This window comes from Mustela putorius, unplaced genomic scaffold, assembly GCF_011764305.1.
Source record: "Mustela putorius furo isolate JIRA1106 unplaced genomic scaffold, ASM1176430v1.1 tig00000224_pilon_pilon_pilon, whole genome shotgun sequence".
Classification (NCBI taxonomy): Eukaryota; Metazoa; Chordata; class Mammalia; order Carnivora; family Mustelidae; genus Mustela; species Mustela putorius.
This window is the reverse complement of record NW_025421321.1, coordinates 23,375,167-23,397,740: the sequence shown is the minus strand read 5'-3', so window position 1 is coordinate 23,397,740 and position 22,574 is coordinate 23,375,167. Positions and strand designations below refer to the sequence as shown.

Genomic DNA, 22,574 nt, shown 5'->3' with positions numbered 1-22,574 from the left:
TTCTTGACATTTCCTGTAATCACACAATATGTGGCCTTTTATGTCTGGCTTTTTTCATTTAGCATAAAGTTTTCAGCGTTTATGTTGTAGCATATATCAGTACTTTATTCCTTTTTATGGCTGAATAGTATTCAGTAGTATAGATGTACCACCTTTTGTTTATCCATTCTTCAACTGATGAACATTAGGGTTGTTTCTTCTTCTTGGCTATTATGAATAATCCTGCCAAAATTGTTTGTGTAAATGTTTTTGTGTGGATATATGTTTTCTGGAAATTTCTAGAAGTAGAGTAGTTGGGTCATGTGATAACCCTATGTTTATGTTTTTGAGGAACTACTGGACTTGTAAAGTGGCTGTACAATTTTATATTCCTTCCAGCAATGGATGATGGTTTCAGTTTCTCCATATCCTTGTCAATACTTATCCATCCTTTTGATTATAGCCATCCTAATGGGTATGAAATGGCATCTCATGGTTCTGATTTGCATTTCCCTCACAACTAATGATGTTGATCTTTTTATGTGTTTATAGGTTATTTAAATTTTGATTACAGCAGTAAAATAACTCATTATGTGAATATCTCATTTAATTTACAAGTTCCAAATAAATACTTATCTAGATTTCATTACTTGAATCTTGTTTCTGTTTTAATATCAATCATGGGCAGGTTTATCTTTCTTGTGTAATAGCAAAGATCTGATTAGTCAATTTGAGAATCTTGCTTAGTGTTAATCTCAAGTGGTTTTTTTCCCTTCTGCTCATTTCTATTCTTTTAATATTTGCAATGGTGTATGTTTGAAGTGACCAGTCAGCATAAATCCTCTTCTGTCTTCTGTCATCTATCTAGCTAATATCTACTGAGTGGCTCTTATATGTCAGGCATAGTAGTGAGTGAGGTTTATAATCTGGTGTGGAATTTATAGCAAGTATACATGTAAATTATAATTGCAGTCTATTAATGATAGAGAGGAATGGGACATTATGGTATGATAAAAAATAATAGGGGGACCTGCTTTAGTTGGTAATTAAATACACTATAGAACACAACAATTTTTTAATATCATAAATACATTAATATATGATATCTGCATTTCTTGAAAACTTTTCTTAGTTGTTGAATTTTTTTTAGTGAAAATTTTTCTTAGTTGTTGAATTCTAAAAGCATGGAAAGAACCATTGAAACAAGGCAAAAGGAGTATGGCTAGAACACAGAAAAGTGAGGGGGAGAAGCTCACAAGGGGAGTCTGAAGAGAGCTGTTTTCCTTTGAGTAGCTCCTGCTGAAAATTGTTTTCTTAGAATATAAATAAATGAACAAACAAATCAGTCAGCAAATTAATTAAAACTTCTGACCATGCCTTACAAAATTTGACTTCTTCCTGAGACCTCCTTGGCTTTATTTCCTCTCCTTACCTTTACACTTCAGTCACAGGGGCCATCTTGGTGTTCCTCAAACATACCCAGCTCTTGGCTCCTCACACCCTTTATGTTCCTGTTTCTTCTGTTTCCACTGCTCCTCCTCCATCTCTTCGTGTGACTTACTGCTTTTTATCTTTCATTTCTCTCCTCAGCTGTCTTTGTTTCAGAGATGACCTCTATCGCCTTTTCTAAAGTAGCACACTTGTATAATTTATACTTGTATAAAGTAGCACACTTGTTTATTATTTTACTCTGTTAATTTATTTTATTTATTTATTTGACAGACAGAGATCACAAGTAGGCAGAGAGGCAGGCAGAGAGAGAAAGGGAAGCAGGCTTCCTGCTGAGCAGAGAGCCCGATGTGGGGCTCAATCCCAGGACCCTGAGATCATGACCTGAGCCAAAGGCAGAGGCTTTAACCCATTGAGCCACCCAGGTGCCCCTACTCTGTTAATTTCTTTCACAGTATTTTTATGAGAACTTATTTTATTTATCTATGTTTGTTGATTATCCATCTCTTTGACTAGAAGGGAAGTTCCATGAAGGCAAATACCTTGTCTCTTGAGTTGACTGCTATAACCCTTGTGCTTGGTGCAGTTCCTGGTACTGTTGAATGACTGGATTAATTAATTTATTATTGTAGAATCTTGAAGGATATGGTGAAATGGTAGATTTTAAGTGTATGTAGGAGCCCTGAAAAAAAAAATTAAACTGCTAATAGGCTGTTAAGTTGATTTCAGTAGCTGGTTTTTTTGCCTCTTTTATAATCATGGAAATTCTTCCACAGAACTGTCAGGTATGTTCATATAATCATCATTAATTTACATATAATGTGAAATCATAAGTGTATGTAGGAGCCCTGAAAAAACATACCCATTAAATTTGCTTTATATTGAAATAATTAGTGAGAACTATAAAAATGCTCTTTATCTGCTCATGTATTACTTTCACTCTTTTGCCATTGGGAAATGTTTTCAAGAAATGCAGATATCATATATTAATGTATTTATGATATTAAAAAATTGTTGTGTTCTATAGTGTATTTAATTACCAAAACAAAGTTTTTTGACTTTCATTTTTTTAAGGTCAGCCTAAGTCATGAAAAGTACTAGTTTGCTGATTTTCTGGTATCTCTACGTCAATGTGGCCTTTCTTTTTGTTTTTAAAGTCAAATTTTGGAATATTTCAGCCATTATTTCTTAGAATATATTTTTTCTGTCCCATTCTTACTCTCTTCTCCTTTGGGACTTTTAATTACATGTGTGTTGGACTATGTGATTTTGACCCATAGGTTCCCGATGCACAGTTAATTTTCCTGCAGTCCTTTTTTCCTCAGTTCCTTCTTTGTTTTTATTTAAGTAATCTCTACACCCATCATGAGGCTCAAACTCAGCACCCCAAGATCCAGAATTGCATACTGTTCTGTTTGAGCCAGCCAGGCATCATACTCTCTCAGTTCTTTAATTGGATGATTTATATTGATTCAAGTTCACTGACTTTTCTCCTGTATCTCATCTTCTGTTAAGCCCATCCATTTCTTTTTTTCAGTTCTAGAATATTTTTTTCCTTAATAACTTCATTTTTCTGCTGACGTTTTCTGTGGGTATCTATCTATATACCATATATATTGAAAGTAAAGTCTTTGAACATATTTCTCTTAAATTTTTTTAAAAGATTTTATTTATTTATTTGACAGACAGAGATCACAAGTAGTAAGAGAGGCCGGCAGAGAGAGAGGAGGAAGCAGGCTCCCTGCTGAGCAGAGAGCCTGATGCGGGACTCCATCCCAGGACCCTGGGATCATGACCTGAGCTGAAGGCAGAGGCTTAACCTACTGAGCCACCCAGGCGCCCCCTTCCCTTAAATTTTTAAAGCACATTTATACTAGTTGCTTTAGTTCATCTGTTAAATCCAACATCCAGGCCATCTTGGGATCAGTTTCTGCTGATTGCTTTCTGACTTGTGTACTGGACTTGGTAGATAGTATGTTAGAAAGATTTGAATTCTGTTATCTTCATATGAGAAATGTTGATATGTTTTTTCTTTTTTCTGATAATTCATTTACTGACATATTACCTTCAGTTTGTTTAGGTTTGGTCTTATGCTTCGTTAGACTGTATCTGTGGAGAGCTTAAGGTTTTTCTGAGTGCATCTAATTTAGAGGACTCCTACCTCCCAACCTTTGCCCTCTTCCCCATCTTGTAGGGTTTATTTTAGGGTTCCTTAGAGCAGATCTAGAGTAGGTGTTATTCTCAGATATGGTTTCTACACCCAGGGCTTGGCCTTTGGGGTGTAGCTGGATGCCCAAAGTGCTAATGTTGTATTTTATTGTTTCGCCCTTGTGACTGACCCTAGGATTTCCATTGTCCTCAGCACTGTTTGACCTCTGGGTATCTCTGTTCCAGCCTTTTTTCTTTTTCTTTTTTTTTTTTTTTTAAGATTTTATTTATTTATTTGAGAGAGAGAGAACAGGGGAAGAGGGAGAAGCAGAATGCCTGATGGGGCTCGATCCCAGGACCCTGGGATCATGACCTGAGCTGAAGGCAGATGGTTTACCTGAAGACTGAGCTACCCAGGTGCCCCTTTATTCCATTTTTAAATCCTTTAGCAGTTCTCCAGTAAGTTTCATCTTGCCTTTGGCATGTACAATGCAGACCACAGCCAAGGACTCGTAGAGAAGTTCCATACCAGGACCTCTCTTCACAGATGTTTTTCTTTGGGGCCTTGCAATACAAGATATCAGAAACTTAAATTCTTTTTTTTTTTTTTAATATTTTATTTACTTATTTGACAGAGAGAGATCACAAGCAGGCAGAGAGGCAGGCAGAGGGAGAGGAGGAAGCAGGCTCCCCGATGAGCAGAGAGCCCGATGCGGGGCTCGATCCCAGGACTCTGAGATCATGACCTGAGGCGAAGGCAGCGGCTTAACCCACTGAGCCACCCAGGCGCCCCAGCAACTTAAATTCTTAATTTCTCCCTCCTTAGCTCAGTGGACTGCTGTCCTCTGCATGGGCTATTTCCTTTCTTGGAGTACCTTTTCCTCAACCTTACACTTGCCATGCTTGGACTTCAGCTCAAAGCACCATAGTTAAGAAATATTGCCGGGCAGAGAGCTGAGGTGGTCATGGGGCTTATCTCATGTGTTTCCCTTCTCTCAGGAATCACAGTGTTTCACCTATTGTTTAATGCCAGAAAAAGTTGCCTTACATTATTTGTTCACTTGTACAATAGTTGATGGTGGGAAAACTAATGTAGTTCCAGTTATGTTGTCCTGTCCAGAAGTCTAATTCTGAAGCCTGTTTAGTTTGGAAAGGGGATGTGTGCTTAAAAAGTGAAAATCCTATATCCTTTTAGACTTTTTTTACCCCATTCATCCTCACAATGATTATTTATTGCCTGTCTTCTGTCTGCATTTGGCACTAAGCATACAAGCAGAATGAGGCACAGTTTCTGTCCTCAAGGAGCATACTTTCTTAGTGGGGTAAGAGGCCAGCAAATAGGAAGTTTAAGTCTGATTGATTTTCTTTTTTCTCAGATAACTTGTATTGAGCCATGACACACATTGATATTTTAGGCACCCTGCCTCCTCAATTTGGTAACTTGTTATATAAGAAAAGATAAATTAATCTATCTTTTCCAAAGGAGAGGCTTTGGTAGTAGATGTAAGCTCTAAGTATACTTTTCTGAACCACTGTTTCTTAATTATTAACCATTAAATTTGCTTTATATTGAAATAATTAGTGAGAACTATAAAAATGCTCTTTATCTGCTCATGCATTGCTTTCACTCTTTTGCCATTGGGAAATGTTTTCAAGAAATGCAGATATCATATATTAATGTATTTATGATGTTAAAAAATTGTTGTGTTCTATAGTGTATTTAATTACCAAAACAAAGTTTTTTGACTTTCATTTTTTTAAGGTCAGCCTAAGTCATGAAAAACAAACATCTTTACCCTGTTTCATATATCACTGCCGACAACCTGATAATCTTCAACTCAGGGTCTGGCTATAGAATGATTTTTGCCCGCAATCACTGATAATGATGTATGAATTGGATATGAAACAGAGTTTCTTCCATTTCTCTTATGACCTTCCATCCAAAATTAGATTGACTTTAGATTGATTATAGAAAAAATAGCTTGAAAAGCTGTTGTTTTTTCCTTGGTAAAATGCCCTTGAACATTAACTTAGAAATAAGATAGGTGAAACTTCTGTTACAGCAATGCTATCTCAACCATAGTAGTTTCTGAACTACCGCATTTCTGAAACCTCCCTGAATAAGAGAATTCTTGACCATGGAAGTTTTGACAGTCCTTATGGGGGAACTGTGCTTTGGTTTAAATTCAATATATAAACTTAATAGAATATTACTGACATGTTATTTATCTTCAAAATTAATGAGTACATTTATTGTTTCTTGCTTTCTACTTTAAAATATTTTATCTTTCCTACTGTTTGATGTATGCTAGCATTTTTCATGTGTGGCCCTTCATTTAAAAGTCTATTGCCTTTCTAATTTTTTTTTTTTAAGATTTTATTTATTTGACACAGAGAGAGAGATCACAAGCAGGCAGAGAGGCAGGCGGGGGGGAGGGGGTGGGAAGCAGGCTCCCCGCCAAGCAGAGAGCCCGACACAGGGCTCGATCCCAGGACCCTGAGATCACGACCTGAGCCGAAGGCAGAGGCTTTAACCCACTGAGCCACCCAGGAGCCCCACCTTTCTAATTTTTGACTGAGAGTTGTTAATTTTCACTTCCTACCTGCAACTATAGTAGAAGGAATAAATATATAAAATAATTAAATTTTAAAAAATAAAATAAATAAATAAAATTTAAAAAATCGTACTTGTTTTTCAAATCTCTTTTCTCAATACCAAGCACATTAAGTCAGACCTTCTTATACACATCTGTTTTCTTTCTTATATATACTGATATTTCCCCAAACTTATAATTCCAAGAAGTCATTACTTCTTGTGTAGCCTCACAGCAACGTCATTCATAGTGTACCTGGTTTGCTAATGGTGTATTTGTGTGTGAACTTAATTCTGTATGTACTATATACCTCTGTTCTGGTGTGTGTTTGTTTTTTCACTAAGTCCTCCAGAACCAGTGGCACATTCAATGCACAGTTTTGTAGTAGATAACATTCTGGGAAGTTTAGTCCCACTTGTGTGTTGTATCAACTTAGTAACATCATACCTATGTTCTTCCTCACAAGGTAAGATTTATAAATTGTTGTATTTACCTGATATTAGGTAACACCTATCTTTGGCTCATGTTAAATTAGATGCATAAAAGAAGGAATAATTTGGTGAAATTAGTATAAAGGGTAAAGGATTTTTAGGTGTCTGTGGGCCTGCGAACTCTTCTTTCAAGGATCTAGGTTAGCAGCATGTTAGGATCCATTAGTTTCAGTTACTGTAGGTAAGTGGTATGCCACTCTTTCATAATACTCTTCAGGTTATGTGGAGTCTTCTTTTCAAATAAACAAGAGTTTTACTATGTTTTCATTGACTGATACAAAAACGACATCTTAACAATGATTGTCTGTGATGGCAAAAAATCTCTACAATGCAAAACTTGTAGTGTTGCTTTTTCAGGTTGACGGTGACTATTGTTATTTGTGGTCAGATAATCAGCAAAATTCTCAATCCTTTGGAGACTTGTTTCTATTTTTTCTGAGGCTTTCACCCCTCTCTCCCACTTGCATTTTTAACAAAACAGAAACATTGTCTTTATTAGCAGAGAGAATAAATGTATGCCTCTTGTTTCCATTTCGTCTGTGTCTTTTAAATAGGTTTGAAAATAATTTTGTTTGTCCACAGAACGATAGTATATGTTAATAGGCCTGGGCTAAGATAATTGTGATAAATGTTTTGGGATTGTATAGGGAGTATGTGTTTTGATTTCCTGATAGGAATGATCAGAGCATTGTGAGTTCCGGGGTGAATAAGTGATGAGAACATCACCAAAGTGTCCAGTCCTACAAACATGCCTTTGTACTGACAATAATTGTTTTGACTGCTGTATTGCAGCTGTTGAAAATGGACAGATAGATGTGTTAAGGCTTTTGCTTCGACATGGAGCAAATGTTAATGGATCCCATTCTATGTGTGGATGGAACGCTTTGCACCAGGCTACTTTTCAGGTAACCTCTGAATTTATTATTTCATTTCCATGTAAATTATGTGTTTTACCCTTTTAAAATGACAGTTCTATACAGTTTTTGCTTCCTACTTGCCTGTGATTTATGATGGTTAGTGCAGTACAGAAAAGGCAGTCTAAATGCTAATGATCATTCTGAATAAGCCAACTGCTCTGGTAGTTCCAGCAGCTTTGGGCTTCAGGGATTATCTAGGTTTTTCATATGTTGATAGCATAGTTAAGAGACCATCAGAATATTTGGGATATAAATTGATAAGGAACAGGGCTTATTTTATTTATAGCAGTGTGTTTAGAAACTGGTAACTCCTTAGTGTTTGGGCTAGCAAACTAGTTTTGTAGGCTTTAAAAGGATTATGACTCTTAGAGATCAATGTTTCATCTGTTTATGTTTAATGGGCTAGCTAAAGGTATAGAATAATCTGATTGTTTAGTACTTCCTGCTCATTGAACCATACACTTAAAAAAAGTTTTCCTTTAGTGAGGATTTAAAAAACCCCAAAACACAGCAATAAGAATAGAGACACCTTCTATTTTCTTTGTTTTCTCCTATTTAAAATATGAATCTGTGCTTTAGGAAAATGCTGAGATCATAAAATTGCTTCTTAAAAAAGGAGCAAACAAGGAATGCCAGGATGACTTTGGAATCACACCTTTATTTGTGGCTGCTCAGTATGGCAAGCTAGAAAGCTTGAGCATACTTATTTCATCAGGTAAGATTAATCCATTAGCCTTGCACTGTTAAGATCTTGAGTTTCAACTGTGTATCTTCCTAGGAAGTATAATTCTTAAGCAGATATAGATCAGGTTATGAAATTTATGGTTTTATGTTAGTGGTAAATAAGATTACATAGAAGCTTGGTTACTAACTATTACTAACATAATGTGATGCACAGCTACTAATTTATCTGAGGAGGAACATAATGATCTATCCCTAAAGCAGGTTTATTGGCAAGTTGAATGATGGGTCTGTTCTTGCTTATGGGGACCTGAGGAGTTCCAGCTTTCTAGGGCACGAGACTAGATAAGCTTAATTAATTTATTAGATAGTTATTTTATATATTAAGCCTTTGGGTTGTATGTTTTGATAAATTGTGTGATTATTTAAATGGGTTTATTTGAAAGCATGTTTACTCTTTATTATGTTCGTAGCAACATAAACCTGCTAATGGTTTCTCTCTGACAATTATCACACATTCAGCATTGTGGGAAAAGATGGTGTTGAGGCGGCATTCTTATGCTGTATGATATTTTTGTGACCAGAAATGTTTGTTATGTAAGGGCTTTTCGATATCTTCAAACACTGTATGGGCTCACAGTACTAACCTCATGAAGCATGGATAGTTAAGAGCTAAAGGGAAATATATCAGATTTGCCACCAGGTTAAAAAAAAAATTAATACCTAGGCTTTTTATATATGTCTATAATAATACTTACGTTTTTAATGAATTACCTCCAAGGGGCACTTGGGTGGCTCAGTTGGTTAAGCCTCTGACTCTTGATCTCAGCTCAGTTCTTGATCTCAGGGTCACGAGTTCAACAGCTGTGTTGCAGGTTTGGAGCCTACTTTTTAAAAAGTTACCTCCAAATATACAAAACTGAGAAAGCACACATTTTCTTATTTCTGCTTTCTGCTTACAAACCTTCAAATGCTCAAATTGAAGTTTGGAAGAAAGAAAATATTAAATGCCAAATTAAGATATTGTTAGAAATATTGAGTCTGTAAATTTTAGAGTGGAGTGGAAATCTCCAGAATCAATTATTTAAACATGTATTTTTTTAGATTAAGAATCCCAGACCCTGATTTAAATGCCTTGCCAAAGATGTAGAAAATATTTGCTGGCAGAATCAGGGCTTGGAATCAGGTCTTCTCATGTGACTTCTCTTCTTTATGTGGTACTTTCCTGATGCTGTCCCAGTTTATTTTATGGCTTCCAGTCCTATACGTTCCAATTATTAGTGTGCAACTAATATTTAGAATAAAATGGGTTATGGGGCACCTGGGTGATTCATTTGGTTAAGTGTCTGCCTTTGGCCAAGGTCATGATCCTGGGGTCCTGGGATCAAACCCTGCTTTGGGCTCCCTGCTTGGTGGGGAGCCTGCTTCTCCCTGCTGCTCTGCCTACCTGTGCTCTCTCTATTTCTTTGTCAAATAAATAAATAAAATCATTAAAAAAAGAAAAAAAAATTGGTTAAACTGCACCTTAATGACTATCTCTATGTCTAGCATGTCTCCCAGAATGCTAGGTACCTGTTTTGTTTTGCTTTGTTCCTTTTTTCCTCCTCTCCTCTCCGAATAGTTATGAAAAGCAAATTGAAAAAGTATGTAGGTATGTTTATAATGTAGCTATATATGTTTCTAACTAAAATGATTTTTCTTTTAGTAAATTATCTGTCATTTTTCTGACTTTTCTACCTATAATTTTATAGGACCTGGTTCTGTATTCTTTTTGATAATTTGAAATTGTCAGTCAAAATGAAGTAGTGCTTAAAAAGGAAACTTAAGTAAATTTTTTTCTCAGCTTAATCTTTTCTCAGTGATTAGTGTTCCCCTCTTTCTGAAGCTTTCAGTAGATGAAGCATCTCCCTTGTATAGATCAAGAACATTCTACTTGTCTGGATGTGTTAGGTGTCCAGTTGGAATTTCCGACTTTCCGCGCACCCTTTAACTTAGTATTTATGTTTTGCATAGTTTAGCTTAAGTTAGGCCTGTGGTTTATTCCAGGTGCATTTATGGAACATTCTTTCAAAAAGATTTTTTTTTTTCCTTGAGATGAAGAAAACTTTTCCTCTGAGACATATTCCAGAAATTTAAAAATTCTCACAGTCATGTACTAACACCATACTTAGCATACTTAACATGCTGTTTGTCAATGAGAAAAATTGGGGGAGATTTGCTATTTTTAAAACCTTCCTAAAAAGTGAGGTCACTTTCAGCTTTTTTACATCTTAATGCCCTGGCATTTAAACAATTGATTAGTTTTTGCTCTTGAAAAATCAGCTCAGAAACCCATTTAAATAGACATTTTTCATTTCATTATAAGGTTTTATCATGGAGTGGTCCCCAAAAAAGGGACTTAATGAAGAGTATAGTCAAAATTAGGTTGTTTTTTTTTTTTAAGATTTTATTTATTTGACAGAGAAATCACAAGTAGGCAGAGAAGCAGGCAGAGAGAGAGGGGAAGCAGGCTCCCTCCTGAGCAGAGAGCCAGATATGGGGCTGGATCCCAGGACCCTGAGATCATGACCTGAGCTGAAGGCAGAGGCTTAACCCACTGAGCCACCCAGGCACCCCATTGTTTTTTTGTTTTGTTTTTATTTTTTTAAAAGATTTTATTTATTTATTTGTTAGGGTGAACACAAGGAGGGGGAGCAGGAGCCAGAGGGAAAACCAGGCTCCCCACTGAGCAAGGAAGCAGATGAGAGACTAGATCCCAGTGCTCTGGGATCATGACCTGAGCTGATGGCAGACACTTAAAGGATTGAGCCACCCAGGTGTCCCTAGTCAACGTTGGTTTTAAGGCATAGCCCCAAGGTGTATCATAATCTACAGGAATTTTTTTCATAAATCTTAGCCTGAATTGATTAATGGCATCTATTAATTCTTATAACTTAGGTATTTATCTTTTTCTGTAATAATCAGACATTCCATATTTGTTGGTTTGCATTTTTTGTCTTTCAGTGATTACTTATTGGGCCCACAGAGTGCTTGCTGGAGGACAGATTGGAATGAATTGAATCCTTCATTGAATAAGATTTTTGTTTTAGCTTAAAAATGAATTCTAAAGTACTAATCACTTGTTTTCTTGTTAACATAAAAGTGAAAACAATTTAAATGATTACCAGCAAATGTGGAAAATCAGTATGTTTATACAGCAATATCCACTGGGATTGGAAAAACTATTGTACTCTAAAGCCCTTTTGAAATTTATGTTAATCATCACCCTTTTCTCCCCCATGAATTAGGATTGTCTGTTAAATGTTGTATTTTGTATTAGGTGCAAATGTCAATTGTCAAGCATTGGACAAAGCTACTCCCTTGTTCATTGCTGCTCAAGAGGGCCACACAGAATGTGTGGAGCTTTTGCTGTCCAGTGGGGCAGATCCTGATCTTTACTGTAATGAGGACAATTGGCAGTTACCTATTCATGCAGCTGCACAAATGGGCCATACGAAGTAAGTATTAAAATAGAAAATAAAAATGGTCTCATAATCAAAAGGTAATAAGGACGGGTGCCTGGGTGGCTCAGTGGGTTAAGCCTCTGCCTTTGGCTCAGGTCATGATCTCAGGGTCCTGGGATTGAGCCCCACATTGGGCTCTCTGCTCAGCGGGGAACCTGCTCCCCACCCCCCCCAACCTACCTCTCTGCCTACTTGTGATCCCTCTCTCTGTCAAATAAATAAATAAAATCTTTAAAAAAAAAAAAGGTAATAAGGAATAAATTTTCTGGGCCAGACCCTTTATTTCTAGGCAGAATCCTTGGTATTGCCTTCTCTGCTAACCTACTGTATGACTAGATCCACCCCTGTATCTGTCCCCTCTGCCATCCTGAGCTCCTCTTAGTCTTGGACTTTCCTAGTGTGAGCAGAGTGGCTAGAGACAGAGTTCCGGGGCATCCTCCAGGTGTTTAGCTCTTTCCTCTGGTTTCTCAAGCTGTGGCCATGCTCTCCTACTCTGCTCTGGTTTTATCCCATGTGTCCTTAGTTAGCGATCTGAAGACCTTATTCAACTTACTTATGATAACCTCCCTGACCCCAGAAAGCTTTTGAATTTGTAACCCCTTTTAGGTCGAGTCTTTCTTTTATGTGAGCTGGGAAGTTCTCTCCATTTTGAATCCTTTGACTAGACTTCCCTTTATAATCTCAAGTCCAGCTTGGTACTCTTCCTTGCTCCTGTTACTCTTCTTTCTTAGCCAGAAGTTCTTATGGAATTTTTGCTATTTTCTGGAGAGAGGAAGACGTAAAGAAATTGGAACTCTTTGAAATGGGGGGTTCCAGGAATCTTAGAAGCTAATAACCTGATTATACCTATGAGAATTTGGTTCGCCCATCTTAACATAAATTGACAATGAATACTTTTAAAAAATATATGCCTGAAGTCTTTAGAGTTGTAATTCTAAAATAATAGTTTTATAGTTGTTACTGTTATTTAATTTAAAAAGTAGTAGTGGAAATCATCATTACTTTAGTGTGATTACATAGTAGGAAAACAAATTCTGTAATTTGGTTATTATGCCACAAGGTGGCACGATATTTTACTAATTCCTCAAAGGTATTTGTAAGTATTTTTGCACCTTGTATAATTTTTCCAACCCATTTTTAAAAATTAAACACATTTATTAAGGGACATTAAACAGGTTATTTATTTTAACAGAATACTTGGGTTTTAAGGTTAGGTATTTTTTCTTAAAATTCTTGATTTATTTAAACCTAAGTGTTAGGTATAATTATACTGGGATCTTTAAATTGATACCAAAACCCACTTGGGATTTGCCCTCAATTTTGGGAATTCTGTTTGTCATTACAGTTTTCTAATATAACCCCTTCTGTGAGTATTAATTTCTACTTAAATGTTAACATCTTAAGCCTACATTACAAAAAGAAAGGAGCTTTGGAGTAGCCCTGCCTTTCTTTTCCCAGAAAGGGGGGATTTCATGGCTGACCTTATCCCTACAGTTTTATTTTTAATTTTAGAAGAGTAGACTAGTTCTTCCTTTCTAGCTGAATCCTGGAGGTAGGTTTACAAATAATCTAAGGACTTAGGTTTTAATTATTTTCTTAAGAAGTTCCTCTATTTAGCTACCAGTTTCTCTAGAAATCTACGTTAGTGTTTAAAGAGCTCATATTCTGGGGCGCCTTGGTGGCTCAGTCCTTAGGCGTCTGCCTTTAGTTCAAGTCATGATCCTAGGGTCCTGGGGTCAAGCCCCACATCGGGCTTCCTGCTCAGTGGCGAGCCTGCTTCTCCCTCTCCCATTCCCCCTGCTTGTATTCCCTCTCTTGCTGTCTCTCTCTCTGACAAAAAAATAAACAAACTTAAAAAATAATAATAAAAAAATAAAGAGCTCATATTCTTTTCAGAGAATAGAATATTTTAGCAACAATTTTTATTTCTTGGGGCACCTGGTGGGCTTAGTCAGTTAAGCATCTGGCTTTGGCTCAGGTCATGATCTCAGGGTCTTGGGATGGAGCTCCACATTGGGCTCCCTACTCAGTGGGGAATCTGCTTCTCCCTCTCCCTCTGCACCTCTGTCTCCCCCTGCTTGTGCCCAATCCCTCCCCGCCCTTGTTCCCTCACTTGCTTGTGCTCTCTCTCAAAGAAATAAATAAAATCTTAAAAAAAAAAGAATTCTTATTTCTCCCTTATGAAAATACTGTTCATTTCATGGCACTCACCGTACTTAAAAATTCTTACTAATTAGAAAAATAAGATTTTAGTTTATTTTAAAAAAGAGAAGTTTATTTTAAAAAAAGAAAGGAAATTATTTTCTTGATATAAGTTCATATATGGTATAATGAAGTTTTTAATTATTAGATCCTAAAATAGCTAACAAAATTTGAATTGGGAAGAGTAGGGTGATGGTGCTGACAAGATAAATAGTGGGAAAAAAAAGTATAGCCTGTTTCATATTTACTTATGGTAAAAAGATTAAATTCTGTTTTAGATAGATGTGAGGACTTTTGTATAAAGCAACAATAGTAAGGGTAACATTTTGGAGTGTACAGCCTGTAATTAATGTAGGTAGAAGACAAAGACTTTACATCAATCAGTGGGTGACTCTTAAAATATGTGCTATAGAAATGTTGCCTGCACTCATGTATGTGTAAAAACATTAAATGCTCCTGAATTTGTGTTGTTACAGAATCTTGGACTTGTTAATACCACTTACCAACCGGGTTTGTGACACTGGGCCAGACAAAGTGAGTCCTGTTTACTCAGCAGTATTTGGAGGGCATGAGGAATGCCTAGAAATGTTACTCCAGCATGGCTACAGCCCTGAAGCCCAGATGTGCCTCGTCTTTGGATTCAGTTCTCCCATGTGTATGGCTTTCCAAAAGGAGTATGTATATTTGTTGTTTTTATTCTTTTTTGTATGGAGAAGTATTTCCAAGTGATTTTCTTTTATGATGAAACTTAATATCTCATATGCTAAATTGTTGACTTAACAAATAAATAACCCTCTGTGATGTACTTTGTTCCATCAAAGTATTGTGAAAATGAAGTGATAACGTCAGAGATTTTTTTCTCTTCTCTTTTTAGACCTGGATTATATATATATATATTTTTAAAGATTTTATTTATTTATTTGAAATAGAGAGAGAGAGATCACAAGTAGGCAGAGAGGCAGGCAGAGAGAGTGAGAAGCGGACTCCCTGCTGAACAGAGAGCCCGATGCGGGCCTCGATCCCAGGACCCTGAGATCATGACCTGAGCCGAAGGCAGAGGCTTAACCCACTGAGCCACCCAGGCGCCCAAGACCTGGATTATATTTTCATTGTAGCCACTTTAGAGAATATTTTCAGTGTATTAAAGTAAATGCAGGGTGGGCACCTGGCTGGCTCAGTTGGTGGAGCATACAACTCTTGATCTCAGGATTGTGGGTTTAAGCCTCACGTTGGGTCTAGAGACTACTTAAAATTAAAATATTAAAAAAATAAAGTAAGTGCAGGATTTCTCTGCTAATTCTTGGTTTTCAAAACAATTCAAAAATTAAGATAAACATTAGTTGTATGATGAGTAAGGCCTGAGGATCTAATGTATAACATGGTGACTATAGTTGATAACATTGTATTATATAATTGAAATTTGCTAACAGAGTAGAACTTAAATTTTCTCACTAAAAAAAGAAAATGATAAACGTGACATGATGGATGTGTTAATTTTTTGTGGGGGAAATCCTTTCACAGTGTGTATATTTATGAGATTATTATGTTGTATGTTTTAAATAAAATCTTTTCTGTCAGTAATACTTTAATAAAGCTGGGGGATGAAAAAAGAATTTAAAATGACTTTATCAAGTAAGGCATTGATTTTATTTCAGTTTTTTTTTTAACCATTTGAAATTTTTAAGACTTGTTATTAGCCTAAAAATGAAACTTTAGTTTTGTAAATATTATTGTACTTTTAATGTATTTAGTATGTGACATTTCTTTATGTGAGTAGGGTAATTAAAAAGTCTTAAAATATTTGTTCTGCTAATCTTCTATGATCCTGTGAAGTAGAATAAATGAAGAATTACTGCTGTTTTATTAGCTTCTGGCCAGTACTTGTCTGTCAGACTCCTGAGGTTTTAAAATAGATAGTAAGAATGAGGCCAAGTGCAAGAAAAACCATAGAGTAATATGTAGGGTCCATACATTAATGGAATAAGTTGTGCAGATAGACAATCTTGGTTTGTTTTTTTTAAGATTTTATTTATGTATTGGAGAGAGATCCCAAGTAGGTAGAGAGGCAGGCAGAGAGAGAGAGGGGGGAAGCAGGCCTCCTGCTGAGCAGAGAGCCCTGCGGGGCTCTACCCTAGGAACCTGAGATCATGACCCGAGCCAAAGGCAGAGGCTTAACCCACAGAGCCACCCAGGCACCCCGACATTCTTGTTTTTAATGATACAGAAGAGGTTGTAGGCATGCCCCAAATTTCATTGGCTCTCCTGAATTCACTATTATGGATAGCTCACCACTATTTAATTGAAATGTGTATCAAAAATTTATTTTCTAAAAAAAAAAAAATTATTTTCCAAGCTTTTCAGTCTACCATTTTTAAACATTTGCTGTGTAAAATAGTAGTTAATCTTATTTATTCTGAATGTAAGCTTCCAGGTATATATTGTAGTCTGAATATTTGGGGCCTGGGTGAATCTGAGTATCTGGGACCTACTTTATGCATTACTTTCATGATTTCATAGTAGTGTGTTGTGTATCCCTTCAAGTTTTATCTTTCTAAACACTTCTAGTTTTTCTTCAGTAGGGCTGCATGGGTAACTTTAGTTGTTTCAGTTGTCTTTCTTTATATGTATCTAAGTCCATTATATTTTATTATTAGGTCAGAATTGAACTTGTAAAAAATTATATTGGAATATAATGGTTTTGTATAGTTTTTATGTGTTTGTCCAATATGATGATAGTCTTCTCTGGCCTTCAGTTTACCTTCTGGAGAAAGAGCAGCTAAGCTCATCCCTCATCAGCTTCTAAGTGTTGTTTGAATTAAACCATATGACATAGTGGCGTGTTAACCCTGAAACACCTTAAAATAAAGTTTTTCTGCCTGAAGAATCAGGTAAATTGAGCCTTATGGGACAGAGAGTGTGAGGGGAATTCTGGAGAAGAGAGAGCTGGAGAAGGGTTCTCTCTGATTCTCGGTATGCATCTGCATATGTCCCAAGGTCACTCCAAGCTTTGAATGACAGGCCCAGATTGCTGAAAACAAGATTTAAACTGTCACCCAAGTCTCAGAGTAACCCCTTAATGGCACATTTGATGGGACCAGACCCAAAATGGCATAATAAAGGCTTTGAGAACTGAATTGACATTGCAACTACAGTCTGTGGAAGGTGAAACAAATTGTAGTCTGAACTTACTAGGTTATATGCCTGCTAAAATAAACAAGCTAAAATCAGTATTCTTCAAAGGACTAATATAGGACACAGGACACAGAACCTATACAACAGTAACATCACAATATCTAGGATATAGTCTAAAATTACTTGTCATGTGAGGAACCAATAAACTATGCCCAGTTCTCAAGGGAAAAGAATTAACAGGTGTCAAACCTGAGATAATTCAGCTTTTGGAAATGTCAAGTAATTGAAAACAGCTGTTATAATGTGCTATTTAAGGTAAACATACTTGAAATAAATGAAAGATAGAAATTCTCAAGTGAGAAATAAAAACTGTAAAAGAGGAACCATGTGGAGATTTTATAACTGGAAAATATAATATCTGAAATGAAAATTTCTCTGAATGGGCTGCATAGCGGAATGGAACTGACGTTAACTTGATGATAAGCCAATAGAAATTATCCAAAGAGAAGAACAGAGAGAAAAATTGGGAGAAATAAAAAAGGACAGAGCCTCAGTGTCCTGTGGGACAGTATCAGCAGGTTAACGTTGATATCATTAGAGTCCAGAAGAAGAAAAAGAGATTGTTGCAGGAAAATTATATGAACTCATAATAGCCAAAAGCTTCCCAGCATTTGATAAAAAATACACATTTATGGATTTAGGAAGCTCAGTAGATCGATAAAGGATGAAGCAAAAAAACAGTAACAAAAAGTGTGCTCAAAAATAATCATATGGCTGAAAACTGAAGGTAAAGCAGCAGCAGTGTGCTATACAGTGGTCCTTGGTCATAAACATGGGCTAACAAGCTTGATTTTTGCTACTCGTGGCAATTTTGCTCTGTGAAGTAACCCTCTAGACCACAACTGAAATCTGGTTTGGTGGCTTTAAAAGGGCTTATCAGCTATTTTTTTTTTCCTCTCCCTTGTGGGAACTTGTAATTGGACCAAATGTGTTCTTAATTAGCAAGGTAGGTTTTTCAGTGAGAAAAGTCACTCGAAGATATTACTTGTTAGCCTATGGGGAAAAGCTTAAAACATCAAAATACCTATTTTATGAGGGTACATTCTCCTAGTCTTTCTACTTTTCATTTGTTTGCTTGAGATCCATTGCAATAGATTAATTTTGAGACATCTTTGCCATTATTACCTGCTTTGTGGGGAATTTAACTGAAAGGGAAGCCTTTCAGAAAGGACTAAATCTAAGCGATAGTAGCATCATAATCACCTATGCTCACATTTAATGTGTGTATATGAAAGAGTTGACTTAAGTATAGTACATTGCATAATTTTGGGTACATAATAAAAAAATACTAAGGCTAATTTTTTTCTCCCTGCCATCTTCCTTTTATCTAGAAAACAATATCAGTTAAACTTTAAAATCTGTACATTTATATTAGCTAATAAATGCCTGCTCTTAGTTTACATGTCAATCACTGTACATGCAATGTGAGAATCATTTGATTATTTTGGAATTCCATATAAAACTTTGCTGATCAAGCAAGGAAAGTGTCATTCTCCCAATAGGTTTTGTTTTAGTATATGAAGAGGGTAAAATAGCCAGGTGTCTGGAGGAAAAAATCAAAATAGGAGAATTTGTTAATCTGTTGTTATTTCTTTTAGCAAGTATAGCATCTTAAAATTTCGATTCTCAGGGGCACCTGGCTGCTCAGATGGAAGAATGTGCTACTCTTGATCTCAGGGTCATGAGCTCAAGCCCCATGTTGCATGTAGAGATCACTTAAAAGAAAAAAAAGAAAAAAAGATTTGGATTCTCTATAGTCACACACTTAAAAATTAATTAAAACAATTTAAGTTACCATTTAAAAAGCCAGGATAATTGAATATAATTTTCATTTAAAATAACTATTATATGCTTTTGTTCCATAATAAAACAATATATGAGTTTCCTTTACTCCATTTATCAACTATTAATAAGAATTTGAGTTAACTTGGAAGACTCTGTTTTCTGAAATTAATTATTATTAAATATTCAAATTTTCAGAGATTTGGTAAGATAATGATCTAGGTTTAGTGGTGATAAGTTTTGAAATTTTATTTTTATGGCAACCATATGTTCTTATAATTTTAGTTTGTTTTTTGCATTTGTGTGTTTTTTGATAGTTTTTAGCATTTCTCTGAGAAATTTAGTATTTGTGGCCCTTGCACTTTTGGCCTGTTGTGTTTCAGTAAATTTTCATCTGCTTTTATGAATAGTCCAATGAATATTGAAAGGTGATGAAAATAATAAATATAAATAATGGCTCTGGGTTTTAAGTTTTCCTTTTTTTATTTTTTTAAAGATTTTATTTATTTATTTGACAGAGAGAGAGAGAGATCACAAGTAGGCAGAGAGTCAGGCAGAGAGAGAGGGAAGCAAGCTCCCTGCTAAGCAGAGAGCCCGATGCAGTGCTCGATCCCAGGACCCTGAGATCATGACCTGAGCTGAAGGCAGAGGCTTAACCCACTGAGTCACCCAGGCACCCCTTAAGTTTTCCTTTCTTAATTGTTGTTTTTTTTTTTTTTTTAAGAATTTATTTATTTATTTGACAGAGATCACAAGTAGGCAGAGAGGCAGGCAGAGAGAGGAGGAAGCAGGCTCCCCGCTGAGCAGAGAGCCCGGTGCGGGACTTGATCCCAGGACCCTGGGATCATGACCCGAGCCAAAGGCAGAGGCTTAACCCACTGAGCCACCTAGGCACCCCTTGAGTTTTCCTTTCTTTATTGTTTTATGTTTTATTCAGCCAAGTTAACTTTTTAGCTCAGGATTCTAAACATTTTTGTTCTTTATCCCTTTGAGAGAGGATAAACTTCTATTTGAAGCAATGATCTTTAGCTCTTCTCACCACAGTTAGGAATGATGGAAAGGTGTCTCCTCCGTCACTGTACAAAAAGCAGTCTTGTTCTTTGGGGCTAAGAAGTTAACAGCTGCAGTGACATGAAAGCATCTTTCAAAAGCATGGTTAAGTAATTCAATTCAAATGAGAAGATATAAGAAAAAGACTTCTTTTAACGAATGGGTGAAGAACTAGGGAAACTTAAACATTTCAGTACAATTTGAGCAAGCGTTATTGCCTTTTATAGATGATTGTAGAACATGATCATGGCTTAACTGACTAGATTTTTGTCTTTTTAATTGATACTGATCATTGTTATCACATTAGTTTTATAGAAATTGTGTCCAATCTCATCATCATATCACACATGGGTACACCTGACAGGACCTAATGTCTTCATTTTGTTTTCAACTGTTAGTGGAGAGCCATTCAGTAAAACTTATTATGTGACCTTTTGATAATTCAGCCAATAAGTTGGTTAGATGTTTTGTTGGCTAATTGGACATAAAATAATCAAGATGTTTGTCTGTTTTTAGTTGTTTAAAATAATTCTTGTTATGTTGAATTTCCTTTTACTGTGCTTCTGTTATCAGGATAATGTTTCTGTATACATTTTTGAATTTCAAAGACCAGAATGATAAAAAGGGTACAATCCCTAAAAATAAGGCCTAGGCATTGTTTTTTTAGTTTTTAAACTTCTCCTCCCTATTATCTGTTGATTTCCACTATTTTATAACATGCATTCTCTTAATGTGTCAGTTAGCTCTTGATATTCATGTTAAATAAGATGGACTATTTCTTTTTAATTCATAGGCTTTTCAAGAGTTTTCCAGTTCTTCATTGGGGTTTGAGAGAAAATTTGTTTTAAGTGTTAGGGGACTTAACATGCTTATTTCCATGTAATCTGTATTTTCACCAAAGATTATCTAAGCCCTAGGGTCTATTGTTGCTCAATGGTATGTGATAAGCTCATTTAGAACATAAGTTCCTTGTGTTTCTGGGTTTACACATATATTTGAGGCTTTCTTAATAGCTTCCCCAAAAGCTCAGGGCATGCTGACAAAGTTTTATGATCATCCACTTCATTTTATGTTTATTATTTGCCATATAAATGGTAGTTTTGTTAGAGAAGGGACTATAAATGTGGTACTAGGTGGTCACATAAACCTTTTAGGAGTGTGCTCTTGTCCTAACACAAGGCTGATAATTGGAAGATGTTTAGAGCTGGGTTTTCCAAAGTGTTTTTGTAGGATGTTAATTCTGTGGGTCATTAATAGATATTACATAGGACACAGGGGTTTCTATAGTTAATTAAGTTTCGGAAACACAGAGTTAAGCAAGGTTCACTAAGTTTTTTTCCTGAAAGGTTTCCAAGAATTTTTCTTATGGTGATGTCTATGAATTCTAAAGAAGAGAATGAGTTTACACAAGTTTGAGAAGTCTGAAAACAGGGCAGAGGGAGAGGAAAAGAATCCAGGGCAAACACAGACTTCTGTAGAGCACAAAGCCCGATACGGGGCTTGATCTCACAACCCTGAGACCACGATCTGAACTTTTGTTCCTGTGTTTAAAGACTTTTTGAAGATTTTAAAATCTCTTTATTATTTTCAGATTAACAATTGGACCTGTTAAAAAACTCAACTGAGTAAATTTGAAGATCTTAATTGGCTTTATTAAACAATTTATGAATCCGGTGGCATCCTGTCTAGCCAGTAGAGGGAATCACCACTGAACTAGACTAAAGAAAGGTTTTTAAAGGCAAAGAGAGAGCATAAAAAAAAGAAGACAGGAACTGACTATCAAGAAATGAATGCACTGTTTAGACAACGTTGGCCTCCTAAGGGGTTGGAAGAGTCCCTCAGTATTTTCCAATATTGACCAGGAAATTCCATGTTGACTGGTTAAAGGTCACATTCCTTACGGAGTTGAAACTGCAGTTAGGTTATGTTTTAAGTCTTAGCTTACTGACTTGAGGCCTTAACCCAGGTGATGCCATGTGGGGCCCATGATTTTCTTTTTTACAGATCCATGTCTTTAATTTTAAAGAAAATTCTTCTGGGGTGTGTGGTTGGCTCAGTCAGTTAAGTGTCCGACTCTTGATCTTGGTTCAGAATCTTGGTTCTCCCTCTCCCTCTGCCCTTCCTCCTGTTCTCATACTCTCTCTCCTCTCTCAAATAAGTAATCTTAAACAAAAAATACTTCTTGGGGGAAAAACACAATACTGCTTCTGAGATGTGTCCAGAGGTTGAAGAAGGTGTTTTGGCATTTAATTTGAAAATGTGACTAGCATACTTTATTTATTATTTTTTTTCTTGCATTATTTTAAAAAATAAGTTCATTCTATAGTTCTCTCTTTTCTGACCTCAGTGTATACCGTATAGGATTTCTCAAATATTTTCATCATGGAGCCTTAGTCATATGGATCATTTTCAGGGTCTTGTGTTCCTTGGAACATACTTTGGGAAACATAGGTTTGGCCTTAAAATATTCCTCAATTTGATTTAACTATTTCATGAAGCATTCAGTTTTCATAATAGAGAAGCAATATTTCATATATTTGCTGTATTCACTGGTAGATTCACTGGTATATACTCACTGGTAGATTT

At 36.0% G+C, this 22,574-nt stretch overlaps 1 protein-coding gene across 3 annotated transcripts in view; it reads left to right on the top strand.

Annotated features, from left to right (window-relative positions):
• The window catches only part of ASB3 (ankyrin repeat and SOCS box containing 3), a 108,190-nt gene that overhangs the window by 55,974 nt on the left and 29,642 nt on the right, over positions 1-22,574 (top strand). For all 3 annotated transcript variants that reach the window (XM_004775686.3, XM_004775688.3, XM_004775689.3), the window contains exons 4-7: positions 7,454-7,566; positions 8,158-8,293; positions 11,579-11,756; positions 14,441-14,638. In XM_004775686.3, coding sequence (XP_004775743.1) covers positions 7,454-7,566; positions 8,158-8,293; positions 11,579-11,756; positions 14,441-14,638 — 625 coding nt within the window. The remainder of the gene's footprint in view (positions 1-7,453; positions 7,567-8,157; positions 8,294-11,578; positions 11,757-14,440; positions 14,639-22,574) is intronic.